This window comes from Panthera tigris, chromosome D3 (assembly GCF_018350195.1).
Source record: "Panthera tigris isolate Pti1 chromosome D3, P.tigris_Pti1_mat1.1, whole genome shotgun sequence".
NCBI classification, from domain to species: domain Eukaryota; kingdom Metazoa; phylum Chordata; class Mammalia; order Carnivora; family Felidae; genus Panthera; species Panthera tigris.
This window is the reverse complement of record NC_056671.1, coordinates 15,908,643-15,921,264: the sequence shown is the minus strand read 5'-3', so window position 1 is coordinate 15,921,264 and position 12,622 is coordinate 15,908,643. Positions and strand designations below refer to the sequence as shown.

At 41.8% G+C, this 12,622-nt stretch overlaps 1 protein-coding gene across 10 annotated transcripts in view; it reads left to right on the top strand.

Moving 5' to 3' along the window:
• Window positions 1-12,622, top strand: part of CIT (citron rho-interacting serine/threonine kinase) — a 162,515-nt gene that overhangs the window by 21,322 nt on the left and 128,571 nt on the right. For 7 of the 10 annotated variants that reach the window (XM_015542629.2, XM_015542628.2, XM_015542627.2 and 4 more), the window contains exons 6-7: window positions 8,370-8,512; window positions 9,706-9,799. In XM_015542629.2, the coding sequence (XP_015398115.2) occupies window positions 8,370-8,512; window positions 9,706-9,799 (237 nt within the window). Of the gene's footprint in view, window positions 1-6,819; window positions 6,889-8,369; window positions 8,513-9,705; window positions 9,800-12,622 lie in introns of all 10 variants that reach the window. The other 3 variants (XM_042963234.1, XM_042963232.1, XM_042963233.1) reach the window with 1 other exon arrangement.

Here is a 12,622-nt window from a genome sequence, read left to right as displayed (position 1 = left end):
CTTCTTTCATAGCTCAGTTGGGTATTGCTGATGGGATCTTGTAATTATTTCCCTGTCTGCATTCTCTTCTCAAGTATGTTGGTAATTTGGAGTAAAATGCTTGCTAAGGGTACAGTTTTCTTATAAATATCCAAACTCAGCATTGGAACTAAGATATGATTATAGATCCCCCATTCTTTATCTGCAGTTCTCAAATGCCCAGAGCTCTGAATAACCTCAAGTTCCTTAGTTACTTATTTGGCAGCAAAACCTGACCTGAATCTCTTCTTCATTCCCTTTAGTGTGACTATTTGTAATTTTGCCAAAAAATTGTGATTTTGATTGCATTTGATTACAGGGTGATATCTCAAGCCATACCCTAGGGTGTTAGATAACATAAAGTAAATGCACCATTTTACTTTTCTAAAATCTGAACATTTCTGCATCTGGAAATACATTCTGCCACAAGATAAGGGGACCATAGATCTATATTGGTATCGTGAAGTACCAAAATTCCATTGTATCTATTGACCACTTATAGATCACCAAACCTTTGAAGTTTGGGGAAACATAAATTATCCTAAGCTCCCTGGCAGTTGAACGTTCACTTGTAATGCAAATGCAGTTTAATTGAAGATCCATTTAGAAATCAGTGAATAAAACAAGTAGGAATCGGTGACCTATATATTTCTCAAAGCTGTCTCTTCTCTCCATTCTTGCTTCGACTGGGTGAGTTCCTGCTGCCATCTTTTTTTGCCTGCATTACTGCAGTAACCTCCTAAGTGTTCTCCCTGCCATCTGTCTTGCCCTTCCCCCAGGTCTTCTACACACTGCAGCCAAGTCATCCCACTGTTAAAACCCTTTAAGACTCCCTGCTGCCCTCTGGATAAAGTCCAGACTCTTCCATGTGGTTTCCAAGGCCTTTTTCATATATACCTCTAGGCTTGTTGCTTACCATTTCTTTGTTTTTACTTTACATTCATCCTGACCTTCCTTTGGTTCTTTGATCTGGCCTCTGACCTTTCTCCACGCTGTTCCCTCTTTCCCTGTTTCCCAGGCTAACTCCTGTTTCTCCTTCTGGACTTGGGCCAGGTATCACTTCTTCCAGAAACTCATCCTGGCCTCTCTTCTTCTGGGAGGGTTGCCCTTCTGGCTGCATACTCATAACACCCTGTGTGTCCTCTTCATGAGTGGGTGTTGGGCTACCCTACCAGGCTACACCTCCCTCCACTAATGGAGGGATTCTGTTTCCCTTGCTTCCTGTGGTGCTTCCCCAAGTAAATGCTTAAGATGCGTTTATTCAACGAATGTCTGATTAATTTCATAGAAATTGATTTACATACAGATTTACTTACTGTGTTATGGAAATCACACATGAGTAGTATGAGTTTTATTCTCTAAAGTATGTAATTCAAGTTAGATCCAGTGGGATTTTCAAAATTTGGAGTGCAGTGCAGGGAAATTGAACTTGGATCCTTTTGAAATTTGATGGTTAAAAATTTATTTGTCGTTACATACCAATGAATGTGGCTTGCCATTTTCTGGCGTATAGAAAATTTCAATGAAGTCCATTGTATTAATGTCTGGTTCTATATAACAAGGCTAGTTCTGTGTTCTGGCAGGCAGCCCATGGAAACAGCGCTTTGTTGGTCTGGTTCATGATGAAATCTGTTCAATTCTGTATAACAGATGCCTTCACCAGTGTCCTTCCAGGAAGGAGCTGGTCTTTACAAAGAAACCATTGTTTTGCAACTCACCACTTGTAGTATTGTTGCATCTAAGCCCTTTGTGGGATTCTTAAAGCTTGCTGGCTTTGTATTGATGTTTTTCATGCCATGTGTCTTCAGGCTGCCCTTGCTCTGAGTCACAACCGATCCATGAATCTTCTTTCCTTACAGTGGCCTCACATTGACTTCCCTCTGTTCATTCCAATTTTTTCTCCCCCAGTTCCACATAGGATGTATTAGTTAAGGTATAGACTAAGCTACTGTAACAAAAAGATACCAAAATACAGTCGGAACTGACGGAGCAGCTCTGTTGCATGTGATAATCCAGGGACCCAGGTTCCTTCCATCTTGTGGCTCCTCATCCCTTAGGATGTTGTCCTCTTTGATGTGGTTGAAGTCGGGTATTTCATATTCTCATTTCACCTGGCTGGTAGGAAAAAGGAGTAGAGGACAGAACAAGCAAATTCCTTTTACTTAGAAAGATATGAAAGTGGGGCACATCATTTCCTTTCCTATTTTATTGACTAGAACTTGATCATATGCCCTTACATCTATACCATCTAGTGGCATGGCCATCCTCCAGCTTCAGGAAGAATGGATTTGGGGGACCAGTTGTAGTCTGCCACAGAGGTTAAAACACCTACTTTTGTAGGCAATAAGAGATCTGGGTTTTGAAGCCGGGCCCCCTAGATCCACCTCCCATACTTTTACCCATTATGTTACACTGTCACATCCCAAAGCACTTCTGTTCCGTCCCCGGTTCTGAAGTCCTGCTTGGGATTAGTTCTTTATATTGTCTCGCTTTGCACCGAAGCAGTTGCACAGGTGGTATTTCCTTCCTTTGTAGGGACAGTTTGGAGCTTGGCTGTTTTTAGACAGTGACCCCTGTGGCCTGTGGGTGTTGGGCTCTAGCCTCTGCTGACACTGGGAGTCTGGAGAGAGTTAACAAATACAACTTCATTGTTTATTTTCGTAAAATGTGGCAGCTTATGATAGTTTTGACAGTGAGACATGTGCTGTTTTGATCTCTCAGAAAAGATTATCCAGTTTTCAGGCATGTCTCAAAACTCACCAGCATGTTCTCATGTTGCTGTTTCAGAAGCCTGGGTTTGGAAGCTGGCTGCCCGTCGGAAGGAAGCTGTTACTTAGAATATAGGTTCTTGTTTTATTACTCTTCCTTGGTTGGTCTCTCTGGAGTCATTGGCCTTTTCGGCTTCAATGTTCTCATTGGTGAAATGAGATATTAATACCTCTTATTGACCCCAATTCAGTTGCTGAGTATATTATTGCCTTGGAGGGGTTCTTTGTGCCTTCAAAATAGTTGTTTTATGTCCTGGTCTTTCGAGGCATATTTCAACTGAATGCATTTAAAGTCTTAGTCGTCACAATTTTGTTCCATTGTCCCAGTTTGTCTTGTCCCATGGTCCCAGTTTCTGGCTTAGTAGATTGAAGATGGGGCCCAAGAATTTGCAACCAGGTCCCAGGTGATGCTGCTGCTAGTCTGGGGGCCCCACTTGGAGAACCATGGTCCTACGGCTATAGTTACAGTTAATTTCTGGCTACTTCTTCCTCCTTTTGCTCCTTCAACAATGGTGAAGTTTCTCAGATCCTGTCCCTTGCTCTTTGCTCTTTCAGGTTGACAAGTGGTACCTACTCCCCAGCTCTTAACTAGCCCCAGGGTTCTTCACCAGGGCAGGGTGCTTCATTAATTCATGTCCTCAGTTACCTAGTTTGAGTGTGCAGTCTGTTTCTTGCCAAGACGCTGGATGATTCAGTGCTCAATGAGGATTTTTCTGAATAGATGGATGAATCAGGCTGGGATTCCTATTTTCTGAAAAAAAAAAAAAAAAAAAAAAAAGGTCTTCTCTCTTTTTCTCTTGGTGACCTTGCCTTTCATGAAGAATAATTTAGAGTCCCTGCCAGGGACCACTCTGCTTTGAGAAGCCCTTCCTTCCTCCCAGATGCCAAAGATCAGGGACAGTCCACAGGGCAGATAATGATGCCAACACCATTGTTACATTTCCGTGGCACTTTCAGGCAGGCTGATTGTAGTGCAAGCATTTCAAGGGCACGTTGCTGAAAGGGTGGCCAGCACAGCATGCTTCTAATGACACCCTGTGCAAATTGGAATAGGGTACAAGGACTATTAAATACTCACCCCTTCCCCACATATGGATATGAGCGCATGCAGGTGTGCATGTATGTGCATTCATGTGCACGTGCGCATACACACACACACACACACACACACACACACACACACACACACTCTTGTCTTTTGTTTCAAATGCCACACAACTGATGGGCATTGCTATCCCTTGCTATCCCTGTACTTGGGGTGTAGCTGCAAACACCAACAGAGAGGCCTCTACTCCTTCCAAACCGAACACATGTAAGATTTGCCCTTTAATTAGTATCTGCAGCTGCTGCCATTAGAAGGGTTTGTCTCTGTTGGCCTGAATGTCTTTGCTTTAAAAGAGCAAGTCTGTGATAGCTCCAAGCCAGGCTTGTTTGTCAGCTGCTGTGCTTTCTCTGCCATCTGCAGGGCTGCCGCATTGTTTAGGGCTGTTTCCCTATAGGGCCCTTTTCCTCCTCCCGTCGCCCAGCCTTTGATTACCATGCCTTGGTGAGTGCCATTTGGGTGACCTGCAGCTGGTCGTTGCGGGCAGGCACATGTCTCATCCATCCGTGGAGGATTGTTGCCTCTGTGCTGACGGACTGGTTACCTTCCGGCTCTTTGTTGCTGGTGATCTCGTCGTGATGGTCAGAAAGGCTGTAGGTAGTCATTGAAAAACACGTCAAGCAGCAGGAGTGTTGGCTGTATCAAGGGCACCTCTTGCTGTAGAAACTTTTCACCCGCTTGAAGCAGGGAGCCACGTTGTCTCCACAACTTCCTCAGCAGCGGGTCTCAGTACAGTGCTGGGCTGGCTGCGTCAGAATCACCCCGGTGGCTCCTTAAAAATGCAGGTGTCTGGACCTCACCCACGGTCACTGGGATTTTTAACAAGCTCCCTGAATAACCGGTTGGGGTGAGAATGAAACCTACTTTACCCTTTCATACTGCTTAATGTTCGCTATTTTTCATTCCTCTAGAATTCCAGCTCCATGAAGGCAAAGGACTTTTGTCTGTTTTACTCTCTGCTGTTTTCCTTATATCTAGAATAGTGCCTGACACACAGCAGGCACTCAAAAAAAAAATTTTTTTTTTGATGAATGTGTTTTTTTTCTGTTTTTCAAAAGCACCTCCCTGGGTGATTCTGATGGACAGGCAGGTTTGACAAGCCACATTTTGGGGGTATCAGTGCCTCACCAGGCATCTCTGAGTAGTCAGAGTCCTGGACGGAGTCACACTTTTGGACAAAAGCAGGTGCTGTGAATGGGTTGTCTGGGACAGCCTGGGTGGTGACTTTGGCCTTTAATGGTTTATCGTGTTCTTCTGACCCTGGTGTTTAGTTCATAGCAAGCCATCTGGTAAGGAGATTTAAAGGCTCTTCATTTGTGACTTTGTTTTAAAAATTTTTTTTATGTTTATTTTTTGACAGAGCGCGAGCAAGCTGGGGAGGGGCAGAGAGAGAGGGAGAGAGAATCCCAGGCAGGCTCCACACCATCAGCATAGAGCCTGACATGGGACTCGATCTCACAAACTATGAGATAGTGACCTGAGCCGGAATCAGGAGTCAGATGTTTAACCAACTGAGCCACCCAGGTGCCCCTTAATTTTTGACTTTTGATGATGCTTTTGGAGCCTCTTGCTTTGGTACCATTTTTAAAAGTCCAGAGGTGTTTTCTGAAAGTGCCCAAGTCCTGTTCTATATGTCTAAGCTTAACAGCAAGATGATTGGTTAAGCTTGAGTTGACCACACACAAGCCCTGTTCCCCATTTTGGCAGAATGAGCGACTGTACCCCAGCAGGATAGCTTTGGGATGGGGATAACAGATTTACTCAGTAAATGTCCAAATTGTGTTCTCTAACGGTGGGCACTTGAATTTTTAGGGTGGTAATGTGGGATCGTGTTGGTGGCTCAAGCCTGATTAGTTCTTTGATAAGGACCCAGTCTATTTAGGGGTTTGTCATTTCGTGTCTATTTTGTCCCATGTTGTGGAACATGCTGCCTCGCAGCTGTTGTAATTTTTGTCACTTGTCTTCCCAATCAACCCTGGTTTTGAAGAAATGAAAAGTTGTTTGACTCAGAAAAGACTGATCTTAGTTTTGGTGGGGATTTTCAGCTCAGGAAATTGGATCTTCTGAATAAGCACACAGAATACATATCTTTTTGCCTTTTAAGAGATGGTTCTTATTTTCTGAACTATTTTACTGGTCATTACAAAATAGAGTCTCCAGGAATAGTTGTGAAGTTGTGAAGTATTACAGAGCGGTCAGTTTGTGAGCTCCTAAAAGTTGCCAGTGGGTGCTATATGTTTGACTTTGTCATCCTTAAACTTACAGCCATTCTATTTTTAACATCTTTTTTTTTTTATAAAAAGTTTTTAAAAATGTTTATTTTTGAGAGAGAGAGAGAGAGCATGAGTAGGGGAGGGGCAAAGAGAGGGAGACGCAGAATCCAAAGCAGGCTCCAGGCTCCGAGCTGTCAGCACAGAGCCTGACACGGGGCTCGAACTCACAAACTCCAAGATCATGACCTGAGCCGAAGTTGGACACTCAACCGATTGAGCCACCGAGGCGCCCCTATTTTTCACATCTTTAATAGAGCCAGGTTAGAAAGTTTTTAACTGCGATGTATCGTCATAAATATGCATTGTTCCTATTTTAAGATGTTTCCGTTCTAAAAGCATGAGTACTTCTGTTGTTACTGGTGATTTTTTTGGGGAGGGGAGAGGGCATTTAAGACCTTTTTAATGGCAATATATGTTTAAAACAGATATAAAAATTAACATTCACCGACATAACTAGGGCCTGTGGAGAACCAGGTTGGGATGAGTGGGCGAGCTTTAGGCAGCCAGGTGGCTCCTGTGGGTTCTTCTAGGACTGGGACTGGTAGCTTTCAATCTGCTGTGAACTTTGGGGCAATAAAGGCTGCATTTTAGCCGCCACTCCTTCTACACTTCACCCTTCTTGTTAGGTCATAAATCATTTTTTCCCCAATAATTACAGTGCAAATGGAACCTTACTCTTCAAATTGTCCAGTATCTGGTTGACTCTCTGCTCCATGCAAGATGCCACGTGAGTGGGGGAGACTCCCAGGTGACCCAGAGCCCTTGGGGAGGACATGCAGGTCACTGGCTCCTCCAGGGGTCTCTGGGGTAGGGTTGACTCGGTGCTGGGCAGAATCTTTACTGGACCAGCCTGGGGCCTCTGCGGAATGTACAGATGCTCCATGTCTCACTCGACTAGAGCTTTCTTCTAATTCTGGACCAAAAGCAAACAGGAGTTTGGAGGAGGAGGGAGAGAATTCACATCCCAAAATTGGCTTCTGGAATGCAGTAGCTGGAGAGATTTAGTATTTTTTTTTTTTTTTTTTTAAGATGTTTATTTGGATCTTGCCTCTTTCCAGATAGGATTTGAGACAACTTAAAACAAAAGACATTTATAGTGTGGCTCACAAAATGGGAAATCAGAGCAAAGGACGAGAGAGAGCTGAGTAAGAGTGGTCGAAATGTGTCCCGGCTTCTCCCAGCCAGGAAAGGATTATGCAGCGAAGGTCGGGAAAGGAAGACTCCTGACTGGCAGTTGAAGACCTTGTTGGTGCCAGGCAGGGTGTTGCGAGGGAATTAGTCTTATCCTCATTTTACAGTGGATGAAACTGAAAGGCTGAGAGCTTAAGTCACCAGGCTGCAGTTTGTAGCCACCCAGGCAAACCGGCCTCAAACATAATATAATGTATATGTTAACAAATGTAATAATTTTTTTATCAGAAAAAAGAGGTTGTACTTTATCCTGTATGTCACTTTATATTATCATGGGCAGCTTTCCACGGCAGTATGAATAAAGGGAGTCTGTTCATTTTTCATATCTACATCTTCTCCCATGGTTTAGATATGTCATATTTCAGGAATTTCTTAATGATGGATATTTGGGTGATTTCCAGGCTTTTTCTCTCTCCTGTGTCGCAAGCAATGCTGCAGTGAATCTGTGTGTCTTATTGATCTACAAACTACTATAAGTTCCTGTGAGATAAGTGGTCAGAAGTGGAATTATTAGGTCAAAGAGTATATATTTCACATTTAAATTTGTAACAGACGTGGTCAGATGACTGTTGCAGGAAAAGGTTGTATCACATTTGGTGCACCCTTCCTGTGTTCTGCTGGGTGCTGAGAGAAATACAGAAGGGATGCCAGAGGGTTTGTTGCCCTCCAGCAATTTCCATCTACACTGTGTACCGAATCCTAGGGAATGTCTGGGGTGTCAACTTGGGTGGGTGGGTAGGTGAGTGGGTGGATTTAATTCAGCTTTTCAAGCTTACCTTGCAAACACTGTGCGTGGTGTCTGGGACTAGTCTTTCATTATAGTGATTCTCTTGGGTATTGGATGTAATTTCCTTAGGGCAGGGATCTCATCCTACGTGACTTACAATACGTCTCTCACATCTTGGTTGCTTTGTGGAGATGTTGTAATTATAACACGTCAGGCAGCATTTGAGGCTCTAATTGAGACATTCGCTTTTGGGGTGTATGAAGAATTAATAACTTTGGTATTCTATACAGGTCATGGAATATCAGCCTGGAGGGGACTTGCTGTCACTTTTGAATAGATACGAGGACCAATTAGATGAAAGTACGATTCAGTTTTACCTAGCCGAATTGATTTTGGCTGTTCACAGCATTCATCAGATGGGATATGTGCATCGGTAAGTGAGACTCAGGTAGTATACTGAAAATTTATCTGTATCACCTAACAAGTCCCACAGTAGAATGAATGAATGGATGAATGATTTCAGCATCAAAATAACGCTCCCTCCAAATTTTAACCAGTCTTTTTTTTTTTTTTAAGTTTATTTATTTATTTATTTATTTACTTATTCATTCATTCTGGGGTAGAGAGTGAGAGAGAGAGAGTGTGTAGGAAGGGGCAGAAAGAGAGGGAGAGAGAGAGAGAATCCCAAGCAGGCTGCGCACTGTCAGTGTGGAGCCCGATGCGGGGCTTGAACTCGTGAACCCATGAGATCATGACCTGAGCCGAAACTGAGAGCCAGACGCTCGACCGACTGAGCCACCCAGACACCCCCAAATTTTAACCAGTCCTAACTGTAAATGGCTGAAAGTATATTTTCCAAAATGGCAGACCTTTCAGCTTACTCATTCAGCAGTGAAATAGATCTATAATTATAACGTTCTCAAGTTTGCTAATAAGATCTGTTAATGTAGCTGATAAGACTGAGAACTCTTGCGTGGGTTCTTCAGGTTACATGGTAGAAGAACTGAATTTGATTTGCAGAAGGAACTGGCACACCGTGTAGGGGCAGAAGCCCATGGAGTTGTACTTCTGACCTTATAGAATTAGTTAGTAATTCACACAGGTGTTCCACCCTCTGTTGAAAAATGTTTTTTTACATCCTTGCTCATGTGACGTTTTATGTACCTCAGAGAATGTTGTGGGAATGGAACCACAGTTAAGCCAGGAGTCATGAGACCTCGAATAGAATCTCAGGTTTTTCCATTGACTTAGCTACATGACCTTAGGCAAATCCCCTTGTTGCTTTCATAATGTAAAATGTGTGTCTCTAGGAGAAATAATCCATCTAATAACTTAGATTTGTTCCTTTCTCCTCCCTTCCTCTCTCCCTCCTGCTCTTTTCTATTTCCATCTACTTCCCTTTCTCCTCCTCTTCCTTCTCATCCTCCTCCTTTTCTTTCTTCTCCTTCTTTTTCTTAAATTTGTTTTGCAGAATGTTTTGCTTATTATTTATATCTATCAATCAGGAGGTATGTATAGCAGAACATAGACCTTGAGATTCTTGGCTGAATTGATATCCTAGGTTTACAGTTGCTTGCTGATTGGCGTGGAGAAAACAATACTAATTTGTGGCCCTGATTTTCTTAGAGACGTCAAGCCTGAGAACATACTCATTGACCGAATAGGACACATCAAGCTTGTGGATTTTGGATCAGCGGCTAAAATGAGCTCGAATAAGATGGTAACAAAATGGAGCAAGATAGCTTAATAGAGATTATGCTACAAAGTGTTCTGTGGTCCTTGTAAATTTGGAAAATATGGGAAAACTTTGAGCAACATTTTGGAATCTTCATCTGCCAGTATATGGCAGGATTTCTCCATGGGTGGGGATAGGGGGATAGGAGCTGTTTCCCAGACTTACTTGATCTTGACACCCTTTTATGTATAACATCTGTTAATACCCTACAAAACATTTTTAGGAACATCCTTAATAGTTTGGTTAAAAAGGGAAAATGCTTATTTTGTTTTTCTTTTCATTTTCCTTATTATAGATTGCCTTCTATCATCTTCTTTATCTCAAATTTCTATTTCCTATGCAGCAAAATTGAAATAAATCACTGGCACATTTAAACAAATATCCTTAAGCATTAAGAACCTACTGCTGAAAATGTATTTCCATGTCCTGGATCTTTGGTAAAAATTACGCTGTATTCCACCTGCTAAAAAGGGAAGGCAAGAGGGTATCTGCTGAGACCAAGAGCAAGAATACTTTAGAAAAAGATGACAAAGCAAAAAAATATATATAAATTTAAAAAAATCTAATAAAGTTGGTATATACTAAAGTGTGAATTTTCATGGCAACTATGCAAAAAAATGGTAGGTCTATGAGAAAATCAACTTAGACTTAAAGACTTATTTTGCAAAGGAGTCATTTGGTGACCTGGACAAAATTCTTAGGAACTTGGCATTTGATTCTTTCTCAGTAAAATACTGATTCTAGTTAAAATGCACAAATTCAGAGGTTAGGGAGGTTATTCTTTAAAATGCCCCCTTTCCCTCCAGCCTCTAAGAGTTAAGTCCTTATGACGGGAAATATGTAAAATTGCCTTTTTTGCTCAAGTTCCTTGGAAGAAAGATGAATATTGTTAGGTTGATATTAGGAAAAGGCTTGGGGTTATGTTAACTCTTTGCACTCCAGGGGCTGGCCACCCTGTTCTGCAGACCTGAGGCCTACTTGAGATAATTTGCTTGGTGTTCAGATCCTTGGAGAAACAGTCTCCCTATGTGCTGGTTCCCTTCCTCCCAAATTATGTTCTTGTAATTGATTCTACTTGATCATTACAATGAGAATTAGGTTATAGGATCAAAGCATTTTATGTTTTAAAAATTATGTGCAATTCAGAAACAGGTATGAAAACTTAAGTTTTGAATTTACTGGAATAAAGCAGAGGAAAAAAGTAATGCAAAGTTTTATCATCTAAGATTGAAAAACTTGTACATTGCATGAGTGACTGTAATGAACTCATGCATCTAGAAATAAACTGACACATAGGTACATAGTCTAATAATTGAAGCATAGGTACATGGTCAACACCACTGACATTTTGCTCTGGGTAATTCTTTGTTGCAGGGGGCTCTCCTGTGTATTCTAGGATATTTAGCTACATATCTACTAGATGCTGATAACACCCTCCCCTCCAGTTGTGAAAACCAGAAATCTCTCCAGACATTGCTCAGTGTTTCTTGGGGACAAAATCACCCCTGGTTGAGAACGATTGCAAGTCAGTTGAGAAACATCAGAAAGCTTATTAATGAGAGCCAGCACTACGTGCTTGCAATAAGAAAATCTACGTGGAAAACTAGATTGTGGTCCAAAGTCAATACTTGGTAAATAAATGGGAATAAAGTAAGGCCTGATCTGTGCATCTGGAATCACTTTCTTCAGAGCCCTTGATGGAGAGACTGGACTTTACTTCATTTCAGATTTCTGTTTTTTAGGGCTTCAGACTACCCTTTTCAGTTCTTCTAATTGGAACAACCTTCACTTCCGGGGAGCCCTCCAGGGTCACTCAGGTTTATTTGCAGCTCAGTGCTCAATCCCTGATTAGTCTGGTGAAGGAAAGACGGCACTCAGTCCAACACATGAGAACAGTCATCTCCTCTTCTCTTGGAGGAAGAGTCTCCTCTCCAGAACTTTGTACTTTTAGGGCCAGAATGTGACAAGCACGTAGGAGGGAATTTTTAGCATTGTTTTCAGTGCAAAGGCCATTTAATTATGGAAGACCAATAATCTACAATCTAGGTGAAGTCGAGTATGGATATCGAATTATACTTTTTAAAAAATATATGTTGTATTTTTGGTGGGTTAAGCACATGCTTCCTTTAAGTAGAATGTTTCCTAGGTGAAAAGGGGGTTCAGAATATTTTTTGTATTCAGAATATATTTTGTATTATACTCAAAATATACCATATATAATCTACATTTACTGAAATTTATATATGTTACTCACCCAAAATCAATTAATCCTTTCCCTACTGCTCACAAATATTATCTATGAATTTTAGGTATTTGTGACTCTTAGATCTATAGGGTTTTCCATCTTCCATTGTCGTTATTCCAAGCCGCTTAGTCAGAATGTTGCTTTGGAGTATTCTCCTTACTAACACGGGGCCATACTGCCTAGAGGTTTGGCTGTTGAACTGAGATATGCCTTTGACCTGCGGTGTGACTTTGGTCACCCACCTTACCTTATTAGAATCTCAAAGAGTGACAAATAGTGAAGCTTCCAACCTGTCTCTTTCAGCTCTCACACAAACATTTGTAAGGAGATTGTAAACAAAGAGCAGTATAGCATGTTAAGTGTTAATCAGCCTCATTTAGTGGTTGGAAACTCATAGGAGATAGACTTTTTTGAGATTTATGTAGGAGTGAAAAGCTTTTATTCCTTTTCCCCAAGAGGAACAACATAGTGAGATACGCCCCCCCATCCCCCCTCCTTTCTGCCCTGGGCAGCTACATGGGGAAAGTTAGGTTGAAATAGTTTTTAAAAAAAAAAACATTTTT